At 57.1% G+C, this 19,159-nt stretch overlaps 2 protein-coding genes across 2 annotated transcripts; one reads left to right on the top strand and one right to left on the bottom strand.

The window, feature by feature from the left end:
* Positions 1–606: 606 nt before the first annotated feature.
* Positions 607–1,719, top strand: LOC144376925 (interferon-induced transmembrane protein 1-like). The gene is made up of 2 exons (XM_078045226.1): positions 607–921; positions 1,395–1,719. Exons 1-2 carry the CDS (start codon positions 736–738, stop codon positions 1,584–1,586), a joined length of 378 nt encoding a protein of 125 aa, XP_077901352.1. The 5' UTR covers positions 607–735; the 3' UTR covers positions 1,587–1,719.
* Positions 1,720–4,572: 2,853 nt separating this feature from the next.
* LOC101967449 (interferon-induced transmembrane protein 1) lies at positions 4,573–5,746 on the bottom strand. The gene is made up of 2 exons (XM_078045225.1): positions 5,374–5,746; positions 4,573–4,897 (listed from the first exon to the last, which is right to left on the bottom strand). The coding sequence occupies exons 1-2, from the start codon at positions 5,620–5,622 to the stop codon at positions 4,706–4,708; spliced, it is 441 nt and encodes a 146-aa protein (XP_077901351.1). The 5' UTR covers positions 5,623–5,746; the 3' UTR covers positions 4,573–4,705.
* Between the last annotated feature and the right edge of the window lie 13,413 nt (positions 5,747–19,159).

A 19,159-nucleotide genomic window follows, 5' to 3' on the forward strand; every position in this document is an offset into this window, starting at 1 on the left:
AGTAAGCATATAACTAACAAGGGCTCTGTGTCCCACAGGCTGAATATTTTTTAGGGTCCTGGAGAGTTCACAGTCTGACTGCCTGGAGACGGGTCCTCTGCGTCGGTGTGTTCTCCTGGCCTGGCCTGCACAGGACGCTACCTGACAGCTCCCTACCACGTGTAGAATGTGAGGAGGGGCTAGCCTGTCTCCTTAATTTGATATGAGCCTGACTTCCCAGAACTTGATGTTAAACACTATGATATTCCTGTTCCTCACTCAACTATTACTTTTAATTAAAATTAAGAACTAATGACTCTAAAAATTAATTCATATAAACTATGAATTACATGAATCATATAAAAACGAGAAAGTCATCATCCCTCACGCACAGTCCAGCACTGTGGTTTCCATGTGCACGTGGCCTCACAGGGGCTGAAACCAGGGTAGCCTTCTCTACACGCTATCCTCAGGTCGGGCCTGCCTGCGGGACAGGCTCGGGGCAGGCAGAAGGCTGTGCAGGAAGTGGCCCCGCTCTGCAGCCAGTCCTAGTTGTAACCTGAAACCCAGGGTGGTGTACTCCCCCTTCTGCATGGAAAGTCACCAAATCAAAAACACCAGGAAATAGAAACTTCTGAGAAAGAGGAACGGTCGGGTGGCCCTCACCACTTCCAGTCCTAGCATCAGCGCTTCTTCCCACCACCAGCCTCACTGTCCAAGCTTTCTTCCCAGGATTTCTGTGGCACAAGCCAGGAGATGCACAAGGAGGAGTACGAAGTATCTGTGATGGGAGGTGGCCACACCTCTGCCTCCCAGACGACCACCGTGATCAACATGCCCAGAGACATCTCTGTGCCCGACCATGTGGTCTGGTCCCTGTTCAACACGCTCTTCATGAACTTCTGCTGCCTGGGCTTCATAGCCTTCGCCTACTCCGTGAAGGTGTGTGTGCTGTGGGGGGGCTGGGCAGTGGGAGGTGCAGGGGGGGGAAGTGCCTGGGAGGCTGACACTCCACCTGCACCTGGGGTGTGTGGGTCTGTGTGTGCTGGGGGAGCTGCTGTGGATCACCCCCTAAGGCTGGTGTGCATTGACCCTGTGTGCCCTCCTCTTTCTGGGTAAGTGAGGGGGCATTAGGGGATCTCCCAGGGCAGGCACAGGAGGGAGAAGCCTGGGAATCTGGGGTCACTCTTGTCCCCATCGCCAACCCAGAAGACTTCTCCCTATGCCCAATGGCAGAAATACCCGCTGCACACTGCAGACTGTGGCACCCCAGGCTGTCTCCCAAGTGGGGTGAGCAGCCAGCACGGGGGCCTGCTGCACAGTCTGAGTGTGTGAAAGGCAGGGGCAGAGAGGACCCTGGGGGCCTGGGCCTGGCACCTGCCTCTCCCCTGACCCTCTCCATCTGGTCTCCCCAGTCTAGGGACAGGAAGATGGTGGGTGACATAACTGGGGCCCAGGCCTTCGCCTCCACTGCCAAGTGCCTGAACATCTGGGCCCTGATCTTCAACATCCTCCTGACGATCGGCGCCATCGTGATTCTCATCATCTTCTCAGCAGCGGTTGTCCAGGCTGTTTCACAGATGATGAACCATCCTGGGGGCTTCTAGTCTTGCCATGTCCTGACCCCCTAGCTGGCCCTGCACCCGGGGCTGAGGCCCTGCCCTGCACCCCTCGCTTTCTGAAGCATTTACACGCACCCATCTGTCCACAGTGGGATTCAATAAAGTGTCTGTACGCGGGTGTGCTGTGATCTCGCCTGGGGAGGGGTCTGCTGGCAGTCCCAGCCTGGTGCACCGTCTGAGCCCCTCTCCCTCTGCTGTCGCATGCATGTCCCAGGTTCTGCAAGTTCCTGACTTCTGGCTGGGGGTGCTCAGTGCTAGGTGGCATCTGGCTTTCCCCATATTTGGTGGCTGCAAGCAGAAGGAGACTGAACTTCCTGTGGCCCCAGGCCCCCAGGAAGGTCCTAGGAAACAGAAATCAGGGAGCCCACACAGCCCAGAGGTGGGGCAGTAGCTCAGGGTCTCTGGCCTTCAGGGGAAAACACAACTCTGCCCACTCACACCTGAGCCCTGGGTTTGAGTTCAGTTTTGTGTCTGGCCTTGAGTGGTGGTGACCTCAGAGGCACCCCTGGGCTGACCTTGCCCTGGAGACTGCTGAGGTGCCAGCCGGATGGCCTGCCTCCCCAAGAGCACTGGCTGATAGGCCAGCCCAGAGAGGCCCAAAGCCCTTTGCTGCCTACTGCTCTTTCGCCTGCACAGCCCAGACAGGCTGGGCCTCAGCCCTCCAGTCCCTCAGCAGCACTCCTTCTCCAGGGGACCCAGGGACGCAGACCAAGGGGACTCTGGTGCACAGGAACACGAGATGCGACCCCAGCAGCTCACCCAGGACCGCCCCCTGCCGGCCGCCGACCTCAGCACCGCGGTCAAGTGACCAGAGACTGGGGAGGTGGTGGTCCTTCCGCGCACCCCTTGCTCGCCAAAACCCAGTCCCTGGCGCTTCCGCCCGCAGGCGCTAGTGACCCTCCTAATACTCGGGACACAGCCTCCAATCTCCGCCTCCGCTCTGGCGACCACCCTTGCAAGCCCCAGGGTGGGGTGATGCCTTCTCCGCGTGTCCCCCAGGGTATCCTTGCGAGTCCCTGGAGTTCATCTGTACTGAGTCACCCCAGCCCCGTCGCTCAAATCCACGCGGTGTCGTGGGACTGAGACGCGCCCTGCAGCTCTTGGCTGCCTAAACCGCCCCAGTGGGTGTGAAATGCACCCCCAAATCCCTGGGGAGGCAAGTTGGGTTCTGGGAGTGCGGTGTGCTGGCGGGGAGACCAGGGCTGGCTCTGACTAGGAAGGGCGCGGGGCTCTGGTGTGTGGTCGGGTGGCAGCACCTCTGTCCATGCGGTAGGCCCCGTCTTTTCCTCCCACCTGGACTCGGGCCAGCAGAGCTGCCTGGGTTGGGACTTGCGCACGAAGACGCCTTCTAGCGGTGACTCAGCTTACCACCACGGCGCGGTCCACCTGTGCCTCCCTGTGAGGTCAGATGGTACCCATTTGATTTTCAGGACTGGGGCTGAGACATACGCGAGCGTGGGCAAACCTCGTGTGTACAGCTCCCAGCGAGGATGCCCCATGGCCCTCACCCCAGCGTGACCAGCAATTCTGCACCCGCCCGCGAGTCCTGGGGCCCTTTCCCCACTCCATAGCCCCTCCGCCTAGACCTCGTCAGTCCTGCCCATGCCCAGGCACCCCCAGAACACGCCACGCCCCGTGGACCCTGCTGACCTTCTTTGGGCCGGCCTCTCAGCCACTGCTCCCGGTGGGAGCACACTCCGTTCTCCGCATGAACAGCCCTGGACACGTCCCTTTCCAGGGAAAGTCTTCTGAGCTGGCTACTCACTCTGCCCTGCGGAGGAGGACACTTCCAAGTTCACTGTGGGCCTTGCAGTGCCGGCTGCCTACAGGAACCTCAGGAGTGCGCACCCACGAGCGGCCAGACACCCTCAGTCCAAGACCAGCTGGCTCTTCCCCTCTGCCCTCTTACAGGGACCCCACCCCAAATCTGTGCTGGGAAACGTTCTGGGTCTGGCCACTCCATCTTCCTCTGGGATTCATCCCTGCGGGTTGTGCCCGTGGCAGGCAGGGGGCGCCGCTGGGCTTCAGCCTGCAGAAGGTGCTCTCTGTCAGGAGCTTCCATCCACCCAGATGACCCTCTCAGGCTCCTCTGGCTCCAACACCGGGCACCCAGGGACAGCGAGAGCACTCTGTCTGCGGACCAGGCACCAGTACAGCAATTCGCTTGAGAGACTCCAGGTCTGGGGCGCTGGTGGGCACAGGCCCGCGGGCCTAGGAACTTGGCAGGTGGATCTGCAGGTGACCCTCAGGACAGAGCAGACAGAGCTTGAAGGGTTACTGCTCCAAGGTTCTGAGCAGAAGGGAACTGTCCTCCCAGGCCTTGGCAGGACCCTGTGGAGCCACGAGGGAGGAAGGCCCAGCTCCACAGTGTGTGGGCAACTCCAGAACTAGAGCTAGAACTCACACCCAAGGCCCTGGGTCCCCATCTTGCAGAGACATATTCCTGGGCCAGCACCAGGGGTTCAAGGCATTGGATAATCTGGAGCTCTCAGAGTCTGCCCCAACACCCCTGACAGGTCCCCAGGTCTGACACTCCTTCTGCAGTGAGCCCACAACTGAGGTCTCTGCCCCTCTGCCAGCCACTGGCTGCTCCCCACGAAACAGGAGAATGGATAGTGCCCAGTGGACAGGAGGAAGCAGCAGCCAGGATGGAGCCAGAGGTGGCTGGGTCAGGAGGCCCTGGCAGGGTCTTTCTCGGTCACCACTCTCTAGAGACACAGGAGCCCCCATCCATCCAACAAGGCCAGGGCTACACACGTCCACCCCAGAACCCAAAGAGGTGATAGAGGGCAAGGGGACTCAGGACACAGTGCTCCCTGGATCAGGGCTCAGAGGTTGTAGAGAGCCACACCCAGGATCCTGGTCAGCCGCTGCCCACAGCAGGAGGCCAGACAGCAGAGGGAGAGGGGTTCAGATGGTGCACCAGGCTGGGACTGCCAGCAGACCCCTCCCCAGGCGAGATCACAGCACACCCGCGTACAGACACTTTATTGAATCCCACTGTGGACAGATGGGTGCGTGTAAATGCTTCAGAAAGCGAGGGGTGCAGGGCAGGGCCTCAGCCCCGGGTGCAGGGCCAGCGAGGGGGTCAGGACATGGCAAGACTAGAAGCCCCCAGGATGGTTCATCATCTGTGAAACAGCCTGGACAACCGCTGCTGAGAAGATGATGAGAATCACGATGGCGCCGATCGTCAGGAGGATGTTGAAGATCAGGGCCCAGATGTTCAGGCACTTGGCAGTGGAGGCGAAGGCCTGGGCCCCAGTTATGTCACCCACCATCTTCCTGTCCCTAGACTGGGGAGACCAGATGGAGAGGGTCAGGGGAGAGGCAGGTGCCAGGCCCAGGCCCCCAGGGTCCTCTCTGCCCCTGCCTTTCACACACTCAGACTGTGCAGCAGGCCCCCGTGCTGGCTGCTCACCCCACTTGGGAGACAGCCTGGGGTGCCACAGTCTGCAGTGTGCAGCGGGTATTTCTGCCATTGGGCATAGGGAGAAGTCTTCTGGGTTGGGGATGGGGACAAGAGTGACCCCAGATTCCCAGGCCGCTCTCTCCTGTCCTGCCCTGGGAGATCCCCTAATGCCCCCTCACTTACCCAGAAAGAGGAGGGCACACAGGGTCAATGCACACCAGCCTTAGAGGGTGATCCACAGCAGCTCCCCCAGCACACACAGACCCACACACCCCAGGTGCAGGTGGAGTGTCAGCCTCCCAGGCACTTCCCCCACCCCCTGACCCCTCCCATTGCCCAGCCCCCCCTCAGCACACACACCTTCACGGAGTAGGCGAAGGCTATGAAGCCCAGGCAGCAGAAGTTCATGAAGAGCGTGTTGAACAGGGACCAGACCACATGGTCGGGCACAGAGATGTCTCTGGGCATGTTGATCACGGTGGTTGTCATGGGAGCTGAGCCCTGGGGTGCCCCCAGCACGGCCACCTCGTGTTCCTCCTGGAGCTTCTCATAGTGTGGGGGGCGCCCAGCATTGGGGTACATCAAGATGGTGTGGGGGGCCTGGTTCATGCTGCTCACAGGAGCCCAGCTGTGGAGTGGCTGGAGGGTTGCTGTCTGGCCCACCCTTCCCCAGTACTTTCGGTTTCTCAGAAGTTTCGTTTTCCTGGCTGTTGTGAGCTGGTGATTTGCAGAGTGTTGAGGGGTGGAACTAAATCCTGAGGATCAAATTTCTCTAGGGCAGAGTGGGAGGAAGGGCCGGGTGGGCGGTGCTTTCTGTCCAGGAACCCAAATCAGGACCTTTCAGCTGACCCTCCAGTGAGGGCCGTGGGGGTCCTGGGGGCTTTTCCCAGGCCTGGGAGACTCCACAGTCTGGTCAACAGCAGCAGGAGCTGAGGTCCACATTGAGGGGTGGGCTAGTCCCATGCAGCCCCTCTACTCCCAGCTCCCTAAGGGCTTCCTGTTGACACAGCAGTAAAGGTCAGCCAGCCAGGGTAGGTAATGAATGCTGGGGGTGGAGAGGGTGGGGACGCATTATCCAAGAGCTAAAAGTTGGTACCTCCAGGCTCATTCTCCGTGGCACCACAAGGATTAATAAAGAGGGGCATTCTCAGTGGATGAGAATTTGCATGGTCACTCTTATTCAAACTCAGGAAACACACCTGGAGGCTAGTCAGTAGACATGCTAATGAGCACCTTCAAGGCCTATTTCAAATGTAAAAGACCCCATGGATCTCCTGTGGGAACAGCAACATCCAGAAGTGAAATAGGGAATGTAGGCGTGAACCCAGGTGGAAAGGAGCAGGGCAGCCTTGATACTTTGTGGCTGCTGTTGTTCTTTTAGTTATACACCATAGCAGACTGCACTTCAATCCATTGTACACAAATGAACATGAGTTTTCATTTCTCTGGTTGTATAGGAAGTAGAGTTGCACCACATGTGCACTTCCTACATGTACCTTGGGTAATGACATCATCTCATTCCACTATCTTTCCTACCCCCATGCCCCCTCTCTTTCCCTCCTTCCCCTTTGCATAGTTCCTCCATTCTCCACACACACACACACACACACACACACACACACACACACACACACACATTATTGGTCAGCATCCACTAATTGAGAGAACATTTGGCCTTTGGCTTGGGGGAATTGGCTTACTTTGCTTAGGATGACATTCTCCAACTCCATCCATTTACCTGCAAATGCCATAATTTTATTCTCTTTTAATGCTGAGTAATATTCCATTTGTCTATGTATCACAGTTTCTCTCCATTCATCTATTAAAGGGCATCTAGGTTGCTTCCTTCAATGCCTGTTTGACACATTTTGCTCCATGCTCTGCCCAGAACAATGTATAAGCTCCTGAGCTGGTACACCAAAATGTTTATCTCTTCTCATTTAAACAAGTCCTGCTGTGTTTACTTTCCTCCATGATTGTATGTTATTCTTCAGAATGTCGCAGAAAAGAACCAAGAGGAATTAGTCTCATCTCAAAACTCCGGTTTCATGAGGCCTATAAGAAAGTTAGGTCAGATCCACCCCCTCCCACGGAGACCCAGCTCTGAGTCACCTTCTCTTTATACTAGTGATGAGAATCAGAGCTCTTTCCCAGATTGGAAGATTGAACACCCAAGAAACACAGAGCAAAGCCTGTCCAAGGAAGGGACATCACCTTTGTCCTTGGAAAGACCCACAGAGCACTCCTAGGCACATTCCCACCCTGCTAAGTGGTTTATCTACAAATAACAGGAGAGACCTGCTGCGCCAGGTGTCCCTGACTCAGTCAGGCTAGGTGGGGACCCATAGCAGCCCAGATGCCAGATGACCCTCCCAGTAGTTTATGGTGGTTGATAACATGTTGGGAAACCATGTAGTTCAGCAGGAACACCCCTCTTCGCTTAAAACAACCAGTTCAAATGAATACCCCTCTTGTACTGACCAAGCACCCCTACCCAACCTGTTCCTGCCAGTGGATGTGCTAATCATGTTTTAGAGTTGTTATTTGATTTTCCCGAGGTGTGTGATGATTTGCTAAGAGACGCTATGATGTATGTGAAGTCCCTGCCTTTCCCAAAGAGTGTATAAAACTGCTGCAAACCCTGGGCCCGGGGCCTCTCAGCGTCACCAGTTGCTGTGTGCACTGGGAGGACGGAGCTACCTCGCAATCAACACCTCTTTGCTGTTTACATCCATCTTGGTCTCTGGTGGTCTTTTGGGCGTCCCAAATTTAAGCATAACAAGGCAAATGTAGAAAAGCAAGTTTTATTTAAAGGATAGAAGGTCGGTGGCGGTGACTTAGAACAAAGCAGCCCGTTCGGGAAAGAAACTTCAGTCAGGTGCCGGCAGAAACGCCTGTCAATCAGCAGGACCCCCTGGCCAATCCTGAAGTTCAGCCAGCTCCCCCACACACACTAACTCGAGCGGGACAAGAGACTCTAAAAACACCTTTTCCTGTCCCAAGCCCTTCCCTTCCTGCCTAAGCCCCATAAAAGTCCAGTCCGGTCAAGCTTCCATGCATTTTCTCCTCAGACCCTTCTCCTGTCCAGTCTGTGGGTCTGACCCAATTCCTCCCGGGAGTGATATCTCAACAAAGCCGGCTTCAGCGGCCTTTTAAAATCTGCCTCCTTTGGTGGCTGCCCACCTTGCCTGATCTGACAGAAGGGCATTCAGAGGTCATTTCTTACTTCTCATGCCCCCTCTTTTTTGTTTTATTTATTTTTTATTTTATTTTATTTTTATTTATTTATGTGTGTGTGTGTGTGTGTGTGTGTGTGTGTGTTGCTGAGGATGAAACCCAGGGCCTTGTGCCTGGGAGGTAGGCCCTCTATCAGCTGAGCTATAGCCCCAGGGCCTTCTCCTTGTATCCAGCCTTGTGGCAAAAAGGCAGGAAGGGGGCAATCTAGGGGTACCTCTCCCCATTTTCCATGTCTGTCCAGAAAAGCGTGAAGGGAGCCACCAGGGAATGTCACTAACGGTTTCCTGCAGGGAGGAAACTTCCTGAGAAGCAGGTGACCGTGGCCACAGGTGAGGGGAGGGGCATGTGTCCTGAAGGCAGTACATCTCCATTCCCTTCTAATCTGCTTCCACCTTCACAACCTGAACCCATCATCTCTCTGCACCAACTACCTGCCCTTGTTCTTGCTTCATTCAGAGAAGTCTGTCTCCATCACTTTCTTAAATGACGCTTGCTTGCTGTGCTTGCCTTGTCTCTTGTCTTTGACTGTGGGGAACAAGGACCCCGTCTCCACCAGACCTGCTTCACTGTCCTGGGCCTCCTGTGCGGAAGCCTCTGATGAAGGTGGCGTCTGGGGAGACACGAGCCCTGCCGTCCTCCTGCCCTGGGGTGCCTTCCATGCCAGGGCATGTGGCTGGGGCAGAGGGGCTCAGTGCATTTGCCAGCTGCTTCCCCGCACAGAGCCACATTCCCTTGTATGCATCTCAGGTGTGGAGCTGCCACCGGGTGACCTTGGTCATGCAGGATGAGCCCAGTGCCCCTGCTCAGGATGGTGAGGTCCATCTGTGGTCAGGGCTACAGCTCCAGGTCAGCCTGAAGGGTCAGGTGTTCCTGCTGCCTGCCTGCCCCTGAGGGGCCGAGTTGTGGCCTAGGCCCCCGTGTGCCGCTTCTGGCTGGAACCCTGACAGCGTTCGCCTCTCTGAGGGGAAACCCTGTCAGCCAGGCCCTCTCCAGGCTGCCCCTGGGCTGTCCCTCAAGGTGAAGTTGAAAGAGGTGGCAGCAGCTCAGCCTCCCGGGGGCCTTGGGCCACAGGTGAGGGGCAGAATGACCCCAAGGGCGCCGAGGAGAGTAGTGGTAGGACTGCAACCGCTAGGTCCCCGTCTGATGGACGCTCACCCGGTGCCCTCTCCTGGTGTCCCCTCGGGTCCCATCCCCACGGTGGCTGTGTGCACCCTGGGCTCCTGACCTTGCTGAGATCAGCGCCTCTGCTCTGGGCGCTCACCCAGTCTGGCCCAGGGAAGTTATTTCTGAGAATGAAGCGTCTCCTGAATCCCACACTCGATGGCCACTTCCAGGACCTGGGGCCCCGTCCACCCCTTCTCCTGTGGGCTGTGGTGAGCTGCTAGGACTTTGCCAGGTCTGGGCTCCAGGTACCGTGGACCCTGTCTCCCCTCACACGCAGGCTGCCCAGGGCCTGCATCCAGCTCTGCCCATGGGGAGGCCGCCCTGCCAGGGTCCTCAAGCTGCCCTGACTGGGCTAGAGAGAGGCCCCGACCCTCTGCACCTGCCCCTCACAGGAGCTGCCCCATCAAGAGGAGGCTGAGCTCTGCTTTCTCCATCATCTGGTCCCAAATGCAGCCTCTGCTGCCCCCGGGGTGAGCAGAGGGACAGGCGCTGGGAAGCAGCGCAGGACACAGAATCAGGACCAGCCTCCTGCTCCATCCTACTCCACTCCCCCCAAAAAACACCTGCAGTATTGCTGGCCCACTGGGTGCTCTGGCCGCCAGTTCTGACACGGTCCTGCTGGTGGTAGCCAGTTCTGCCACATGGTTCCTAGTGACTGTTGAACCTGTCACACAAAGAAAAGCCCACCAACTCCAATCTTAAGCCAAATTAAAGCAACCTTATATTGTGTACACAAGAGAGCTGATCAGTGACTGCCTCACCCAAAGACCAGGCAGAGGACAGCGTCTGGTCTAAGCACAGGAAGGTTTTAAAATTTAAAAAGTGGGTTGTCTTGGGAACTTACAGCTAACAGGGTTCTGGCAAGCCTGACACAAGAGTAGACAACAGGTTGATGATTCTACATGGCTTAACATTTCAAGGCAGGGAATTAACCCAGATTCCAACATCAGAATCTATAAGGAGCCACCGAGGTGTCAGGGAGGGTTGTTACCTGGTCAAGGAGCGCCAGGCTGGTTGAGTTCAGAGCACGGGCGGGAATTCCAAACAAGTTTAACATCAGAGTGTGGTCAGGCCAAGTAAAAATCTTAGTATTTTAAAGTAAAACAGAAATGAACTTTTCATGACCTTGTGACAAGATGACTCCCAATCTTAAGATGGAATTAGGCTGGGTTCATCGGTGGCCAATATCCATCATTAGAGACTGAATAGAAAAGCTCACAACGTCCAGCTCCCACGCACCCAAGCCCAAGACCGCCCCACCTGGCCCCCTGCTTCCCCTGGGCTCCCTGTGGCGGGTTGGCAGCAGTCCACGCTCCTCCGCCAGAGCCTTGTCTCCTGCAGGACCTCCTGAAGGAGCGGAGGACAGATGGCCAGTGCCTGGACCCAGGAGGCTCTGTGCCTGGCTCCACATAGGCAGGTACTCTCACCAGGGCCCTTCCTCCTGGCTGACCACACTATGCCGACTCCTGCCCCAGGGACCAGGTCTGCTGGTTGGTGGGTGCAGTGTGGCTTCTGCCAACCTCTGTTGCTCCTGTTCCAGTCACACATTTGGGGAATGGAAAGTGCCTGCTGGGACGGTCCACGGCCTGGGGCCCATTGTGAGTGGACTTTAGATTTGGACACTGCTGACCCCTTGGTGCCACATGGACAAGGAGCCATGTCGACACTCTGGGTGTCGAGACCCTCACCTGCTCCTGTGTGTCCACTGTGCCCAGCACCTCTGGAGTCCCCTGTCCTTGAGTCCACCACCCAAGTGATGTCCACATGATCTGTGGGGAAGGACTCGGGTGTCAGAGAGTGTCCACAGCCATCGCATGTGTGGCCGCGTCTTTTGTCCTGGGGACTCTGCCCTCCCTGGTGGCGGGGCTGCGTCTGAAGCTGAGTGAAGGCTCAGGGTCCGACCCTGGGGGAGCATCGCCTGGTCCTACCTCCCACCCTTGCTCCTTGGCCGGTGGGGCCTGGGCAGTGACCTCCTTCACTGGCCTGTGTCCCCAGAGGGACCCAGTCTCTCTGCCTGCCAGGAGCACAGTGAGGACACTGCTGTCCCCCTGGCCTCGCAAGCTGGACACAGGCCCTCCAGGGCTTCCCATCCCTGGCCTGGGTGGTGGGGCACCTGGCCTCCTGAGGCAGCTGTGACTGTCCCATCCTGGGACAACGGACGGACCCCTGCACCCTAGGGAGAGGGTACAGTCCCTCCCAGGTCCCAGGAGACTTGAAGTGCTGGTCGCCCCCAAATGAGGCAGAAGCCTGGGAGATGTGCCCCACGCTGTGGGAAAGAGGAATGCAGAGGCTGGAGACGTAGCCTTGCTACATGCTGGGCCCCTCGGGTCCAGTCACGTGGCCCTGTTCGTGTCCCCTGGTCTGCAGGCCACAGAGCACGGAAGGGGGGTGGGAGGGGCTGAGGCCCAGCTGGGTCCAGGGGTGCAGGGCAAGAAGCAGTGGGCAATCCAGCTCCCACTGCAAGGGGGTCCAGGGCAAGGTTAGCCCAGGGATACCCCCAGGCCACCACCATTCAAGGCCCTGACTCAAACCCAGGTCTCAGGTGTGACTGGGCAGAGGTTTGTTCTCCCCTGAAGGCCAAGGACCTGGGCTACTGCCCCCCATCTCTGGGCTGCAGACTCCTGATTCCCATCCTCTGCAGCCTTCCTGGGCACCTGGAGCCCTGGGAAGTTTAGACCTCGTCAATCTGACTGCAGCCACCAAATACAGGGAAAGCCAGATGCCACCTAGCACTGAGCACCCCCAGCCAGAAGTCAGGAACTTGCAGAACCTGGGACATGCATGGGACAGCAGAGGGAGAGGGGTTCAGATTGTGTACCAGGCTGGGACTGCCAGCAGACCCCTCCCCAGGCGAGATCACAGCACACCCGCGTACCATGCACTTTATTGAATCCCACTGTGGACAGATGTGAGCGTGTAAATGCTTCAGAAAGCGAGGGGTGCAGGGGCAGAGCCTCAGCCCAGGGTGCACGGCCAGCTAGGGAGGGTTGGACATGGCAAGAAGGGAAACTTGACCTTGCCTCAAATACAGGAAACTCTTTCAAATGTTAGTTGTTTATTTTGGTGCTGGGGATTGAACCCAGGGCTGCCTGCATAGCCGGCACCCTCCACATTAAGCTACACCCTTCACCCCTGCCTGAACTCTTTTTTTTAATTAGTTTTACATGGCAGCAGAATGCATTTCATTTCATTGCACAAAAATGGAGCACAACTTTTCATTCTCTGGTTGTACATGATGTAGAGTCGCACATTTTGTTTTAACCCTTACAGCACTTAACCCTTAGAGTCCTTTTAAGTAAGCAATCATGAAGATGATGGTCAGGAGGATGATGAAGATCAGGGCCCAGATGTTCAGGCACTTGGCAGTGGAGGCGAAGGCCTGGGCCCCAGTTATGTCACCCACCATCTTCCTGTCCAGGAACCCAAATCAGAACCTGCTCAGCTGACCCCTCTGTGTGAAGGCTGTGGGTGACCCAGTGCTCTTCCCTGGCCTGCAGGTCTCCACAGTCCAGGCCAACAGCAGCAGGAGTCCACTACCCCTGTTCTCCCCAGGTCCCTGAGGGTGTCCCCAAAGCCCACACTCACTGTCCTGGGCCCAGGTGCCTTCCAGGCCAGGGCACAGGCTCTGGAGCTCAGTGGATGAGAGGCGCTCTCCTAGGGGATCAGCGCAATTGCCAGCTGCCCCCAGCACAGAGCCATGGACCTGTGCCGGCCTGCCTCTCTTCCCAACCCTGGTCGGGTCTCCCAAGGCCTTGGTGTTGGAGGGAGTGTCGGAGCTGGGGGTCTGGGACCACCACACAGCCAGTTCCTGGAGAGGGCGGTGCCCCCCTGGCCAGGGCTTCCTGGAACTTCAGCCTTTCCTCTTGCAGCTTCACACACACCCACAGGAAGATGGGGAAATCTGGGTGCAGGAGGGCAAGCCTCCTGCAGCGGAAGCTGCCAGCGCCTGACTTGACCCCCTGGCAAGGGTGGGTCCCCTCAGCTGAGGAGCCAGCCTCACCTGCGTCATGGTGGGGACAAACTGCATCCAAGCCAGGCAAGCCCCCAGGTGTCCACGGCCACAAGGGACCCAAGAGGCCACACAGGGTCCCACAGCCCCTGGTGTGCACATGGGATGGTGGGCTCCGCAGGGTCCCCGAGGGGAACCAGGGCTGCCTCCACCCCGAGACCCAGGGACACACCCACCCCGAGCCACCCGCACCCGTAGAGGGCTGTGGGACAGAGCCCTGACTGTGACCCTGCTCTGCGGCTGAATGCCAGGGTGTGGGCAAGGAACTTGTTCTTTATCCCAACGTCCCTGTTGAGAGGGGACATGCCAGGTGCAGGAACCTTCACATTCGCACCTTCCGGCAACCGGAGATTTCTTTGGTGGTTCCCTGAGGAGGACAGTGGGCCAGGATCCTGTGACCAGCTGGTGAATGTGGAGTCACCCTGGCTGGTCACCTAGGCCTCGGCCCTCCTCTGGGAGATGGCAGGGCGGCTCTGCCACCCCCTGAAGGCCAGGCCTATTGGGATCTAGGTGGGGGGTGTTCTCCTGGTACCTCCTCTGGCTCCAGTGATGCCAGGATTCCTATCCAGGGGCCCTTGGCTGGGCCCCTGCATGACACCGCAGGCCCTCGCTGGGCACAGCAAGAAGGCACACAGATATGGGGTTGTGGTTCCCGGTGGGCGGTCCTTCCCGGGAGGCCTCAGCCTTTGTCTCACACCCCTCCCGACTTCCCTGACAGCATCTTGGTGACTTCAGAATGCAATACTCGTGAGTCCCTTTCCCCTAGCTTTCCACCTGCCGCTGTCTGGTGTACTGGAGCTGTGTGGTGGAGTGTGTGTCCCAACCGTTCCCTCTTGTGAGAGTCACCTGTGAAAATGCAAATCAGCTGGGCGCAGTGGTGCAGGCCTGTAAGTCCAGCGGCTAGGGAGGCTGAGTCGGGAGGATCTCGAGTTCAAAGCCAGCCTCAGCAACAGCGAGGTGCTAAGCAACTTGGTGAGACCCTGTCTCTAAACAAAATACAAAGTAGGGCTGAGATGTGGCTCAGTGGTGGAGAACCCCTGAGTTCAATTCCTAGTACCAAAAAAAAAAAAGGCAAATCTATTTCCCAAACCAAGGCACGTTGGCTGCCTGTACTCCACTCGCAGGCCTGCACTTTCCCTGCGACACCTAAGCCAGGAGGACCCCACTCTGCACTTCCAGGGGAGCACCTGCTTGCCGTTCTTCACTTTCACCCCTAAGTATGGTGGAACCAAACCCCAGGTTCCTGCTAAGCCCAGCTGGAAGGTGGGAGCTTCCCCAACCAGGCAGGACAGGTTCCATCCTGGGAGTTCAACCCTCAGGCCCCGGGCTGTGTGCCCCTGGCAGCCACGCCCCTTCCTCAGGGCTCCCTAGCACCAACCTGGGCTCCTTGTGGTGTGTTAGGCCAAAGCGACTCCATTTTGTAAAATAACCAGGCCAAGTAGAAGGGTCATGACTGGGGCAAGATGTTCTTTTCCTCATGCTATAGAAACCGTTAAGAACATGGAGCTACCTAATGGGGCATTGTTTCTGTAACTAGGGTGACGGGGCTCTGTTTCTGTAACTGGGGTGACTGGGCTAACTGGGATTGGCTAAGCGCCCACCACCAGGCTGCACTCTCCCGCTCCTGTCACCTGGCTGGCTTGCATTGGCTGGACCCCCAAATGTCCCTTTTGAGGTTTTCAGGCTTATAGGAGTGCCCTTGCAATTGTTAGGGCTGATCAGGGGAACAGCTTTATGTTCTGGTCAGTCGCCACCAGTGTGCTTCAATAAAGGCTCGATTCGGTTATACGTGAGTGGTCTGGAAGTCAGTTTATGAAACCCAGGGACGAAGCTTTAACAGTGGTCCAAAAGCCCTCTAAGTGACCAGTGACAATGCTCTCAACTCCTACCACTTAGGGAGCCAGAGGGTTCAGGAACACTGGAGTGACCAGGAAGAAGACCAAACATCCTTCCTGCCTTTTTTTTTCCTCCCTCCCTCCCTCCCTCCCTCCCTCCCTCCCTCCCTTCCTTCCTGTCCCAGGGATGGAGCTCTGAGCCTCATGCATACTAGAAAGCCGTCTACCACTGGGATACACCCCAGTCTGTTGTTGTTTTGTCTGTTTAAGACCAGGCTTCACTATGTTGCCCAGACTGACCTTTAACTTGGAATCCTGCTGCCTCACTCAGCCTTCTGAGCCTTGGAATGACAGGCTCATACCTCACTGTGCCCAGCTCATGGGAGGGAATTTTTAAAAATAACTTTATAAAAGGCTACATGTATCCATTTGTTCAACAAATACACATTGAGTTCTGTTAAAAGAGAAAGGTTTAGGAATCTTAATTGACTTTATTTGTAGCTCTAGGTTTGGGGAACAGTTTGGTCCAAGGAGGGTTCAGAAAGCCAGCCCAGCGCGTGGAAAGTTTGCAGGAAGGGATGGAAAGAGCCCAAGTGAGCAGAGCAGCTGGCTGGTCTCATCTGGAAATGTTGTGAACAGGGGAGGCTCTGAGGGCCTGGAACTGGCGGCTGGTGACAAGAGCCCTGTGGGTATTGTACTCACTGATCGGAGTGAGCTTCCCTGCACACACAGGCAGCTCTGGGACCTGCTTATCCATTTATCAGTGCCGCCACTGCGCTTTGGGGGCTGAGAACACAGGACCCTGGAGTCTGGTGTCTGGGTGTGGCACGTCTTTGAGCCCAGCTCTGCTCAAGGTACCTGGCCCTCCTGCCTCCTGCCCTCCTCCCCTGAAGACAGACATAGAGGCCAGTCCAGCCTCAGAAAGGTGGCCCTCTCCCTTCTCTCTTGAACAGCCTCCTTCCAGAGGGTCCTGCCCACACCAGAAGCCCAGAAGAGACCCAACAGATGGACCCTGCCAGTCCCTGCGTCCAGTTGCTTTTCCACACTGCCCATTCTTCTTGGAACCCGAGCACAGAAGGGCAGTTTTTCTGGGGTCTCTGGAACTCATTCTGAAGAGTCCTGTGGTCAGTCAGACACTGATCAGGGCCGGGGAAGGCTTGGGTGACATAAGAAGGTCTAAAAGGGACTTGGGGAGGGGGGCTGGCCACTCCTCATCTCCAGTCCTGCGGAGAGGGTCTGCAGAGAGACCCGGGCTGTGAAGTGCAGGAGGGTACTCATCCCACCTGCAGCCTCAGCCTGCCCCAGGAGTAAGTAACCTGAAAACAACATGCTCGGGCCTCTGCAGCCCTGGGTGGACACCTGGGTGGACACGGTGTCAGGCAGAGCTTGGGTTCAGTGCAGGTGTGTGCTTTGGCCTCGTAGGCTCTGTGGTAGAGGGGCTGGCTCTGACCCCTGGGGTGAGGGAGGGAGGGGACCTTGAGGTGGGAATTTAGCCATAAAGCCACGGATGCTGGATCTCACAGGAGGTGTCCATAAGCCACCAAGTGTCTGCCACTCCTGAGCAGCATGCCCTGGGCCACAACCCTAACCCTGGTCACACGCCAGGAGTGAGCCAGCCTGAGGGACTGGTGCCCAGCCGTGTGGCTCGCCTGGGCGCCTCCAGCCCAGCCAGGCCCTGGCCCTCCCTGGGTGTTAACAGCCCTCGCGGTCTCCCCCTCTGGAGACGCCCCCATTCTCCCTGAATGTCCATCTGCTTTCCTAAAGAAACCCCTCCAGGCCTTTGGCTGGCACTTGCTGCAGTCCCCTCTGTCTAGGCCTCCTCAGAGCCTCTTGGGGGACGAGTCTGTCCCAGGGAACCCTGCAGGGCCACGGGGCTAGGATGACTATGGAGGAAGGTGCACAGTGTGGCCCCAGGGCGGGTCCGGGTCACCCACTGGCGCTCCTCTGCTGGGTCTGTACCCCTCCCAGCAGCACTTGCTCCTTGGCGCACCCCTGCCGCGCAGGCCAGGGAGGCCGGCCTTCTGCTCAGGCCTGCAGCTGGGCCTCCCTGGCCGTCCTCCTGGCCTCCGTGTGTTGGGGAAGGTTCCTTCTCAGACGTCACACCGGCACTCGATCCCCTGAGTCTGTGTCTGGGCATTTCCTGGACTTGTTTTTCTTCTTTTTCATTTTCTTCTTCAAGAATGTTTTCCATGAGCTGGGCTCAGTGGTGCACGCCTCAGATGGCAAGTTCAAAGCCAGACTCAGAAGTTAAGTAAACTTAGTGAGGCCCTGACTCAAAATAAAAAATCAAAAGGCTGGGGATGTGGCTCCGTGGTGAACCGCCCCTGGGTCCACTCCCTAGTGCTCTCCCCAAAATTCTACTTGTGGACTGGGGTGCAGCTCAGCAGCAGAGCAGAGGCCCTGAATCTGATGCCCAGCACTTCAGCACTGAATGTTGGAACTTTTCAAAAGGAATCTTGGGTTAGACTTGCACTCTCAGGGCTAGAGCCGCAGGCCAGAGACAGCCCGTTGTACTTCACCTGCAACACCTAGAAATCGGGCGAGTCCCTATCTTCTTGAAGTCTTCAGATGGTCTTTCGGCTCCTGGGCCTTTCTTATTTAGCCCACAAGGCTGGGAACCCTGGAGCCAGACACAGGGGCTCTTCCCCAAGGGCTTTACCGGCTCCGTAAACTCTGCTCCTCAAAAACTCTCTGGTCACGTGTGGGTCAAGCACCTTTGCAAATGAACTTCCCTCAGAGCTTTGGCAACGGGAGCCGTGTTCCCAGTTGTGTCCTGGTAGGACACATGCCTGTTGCCATGACGATAAGGACGGGACAGGCTCAGGGGTGGTAGCAGACCTAGTCCCTCCCTGCACCCCAGGAAAGAAACTAAAAAGATCACTCACTGCTTCTAGACTGGGGGGATGGATAGGCAGGAAAAGCACTGTCTCATCTTTGTCCACAAGGCTGTATTCTATCAGATGGCGACCAGCTAAGAAGGCAGGCTTAGGAGGAATGAAAAGATTTCTTTGAATCTGGAAAACAAAACTACAGAGACAGCAATGTTGTAAGGAGAAAGTAAAAAAGCTGCAGCTTTGGACTCCTAGGGTCCGTGCAGCCCAGGGCAGTCAGCTTCCACCCTGCTTAGCCCTGGCTCCAGCTCCACAAGTCCCTGGGCTTCTTCTCCTCAGGGCGCTGGACACTCTCAGGCCGTCCAGCAGTGTGACCTAGGCCTCTCCAGGGGCCTCCTGAAGACATAGCACTTCAGGGTTAGTCCTTGTAAGACCTTTCAGAAAAGCACCAGAGTGAAACAATCAGCTGTCTGTGGGGGGTGAGCCCCACAAGTGGCCATGGTGAGAGGCCAGGCTGGGGCAAGGGCACTGGCTTCCCTGGCACTCGCCTGGCTCCTGACTGGAAGGCGTGGCACTGGGGGTTCTGGGGCTTCCAACGTCCAGCACTTTCTCAGAGTATTACTTGTCCACTTGCAGCATCCCCCAGGTCCCTTGTGATTGAAGGCTTGGTCTCCAGCGCCTTGCTGCTGGAAGAGGGGAAACCTTTGGTAGGAAGGGTCAATGGGAGGTCCCCGCATCCTTGGGCACTGCCCTAGAAGGCCGCTCCTGCCAAGAGACCCTTGGGAAGCCTGAGCCTGGCCCGACCCTGCTGTGCTCCAGGGTAAGCGAGGCTGCTGGTCCCCACTGGAAGCCACCACGGCCACCTGTACTGTCAGGTGGTGCTGCCGGCTGCCAGCGCTGCAGCCTGGTGTTAGCCTCTGGAACTGCGAGCTGAATAAAGCTTTTCTCTCTTTAAAGTCGGCTGCTTCTGGTATTTTACTGCAGAAATGCAAAGCTGCCTAACAACCCATCGTGATGACATAGTCCTGTACAAATGTATCATTCAGCAAACGTCACCCTTGCTTGACACA

The sequence above is a fragment of the Ictidomys tridecemlineatus genome, chromosome 4 (genome assembly GCF_052094955.1).
Source record: "Ictidomys tridecemlineatus isolate mIctTri1 chromosome 4, mIctTri1.hap1, whole genome shotgun sequence".
In the NCBI taxonomy this organism is placed as follows: domain Eukaryota; kingdom Metazoa; phylum Chordata; class Mammalia; order Rodentia; family Sciuridae; genus Ictidomys; species Ictidomys tridecemlineatus.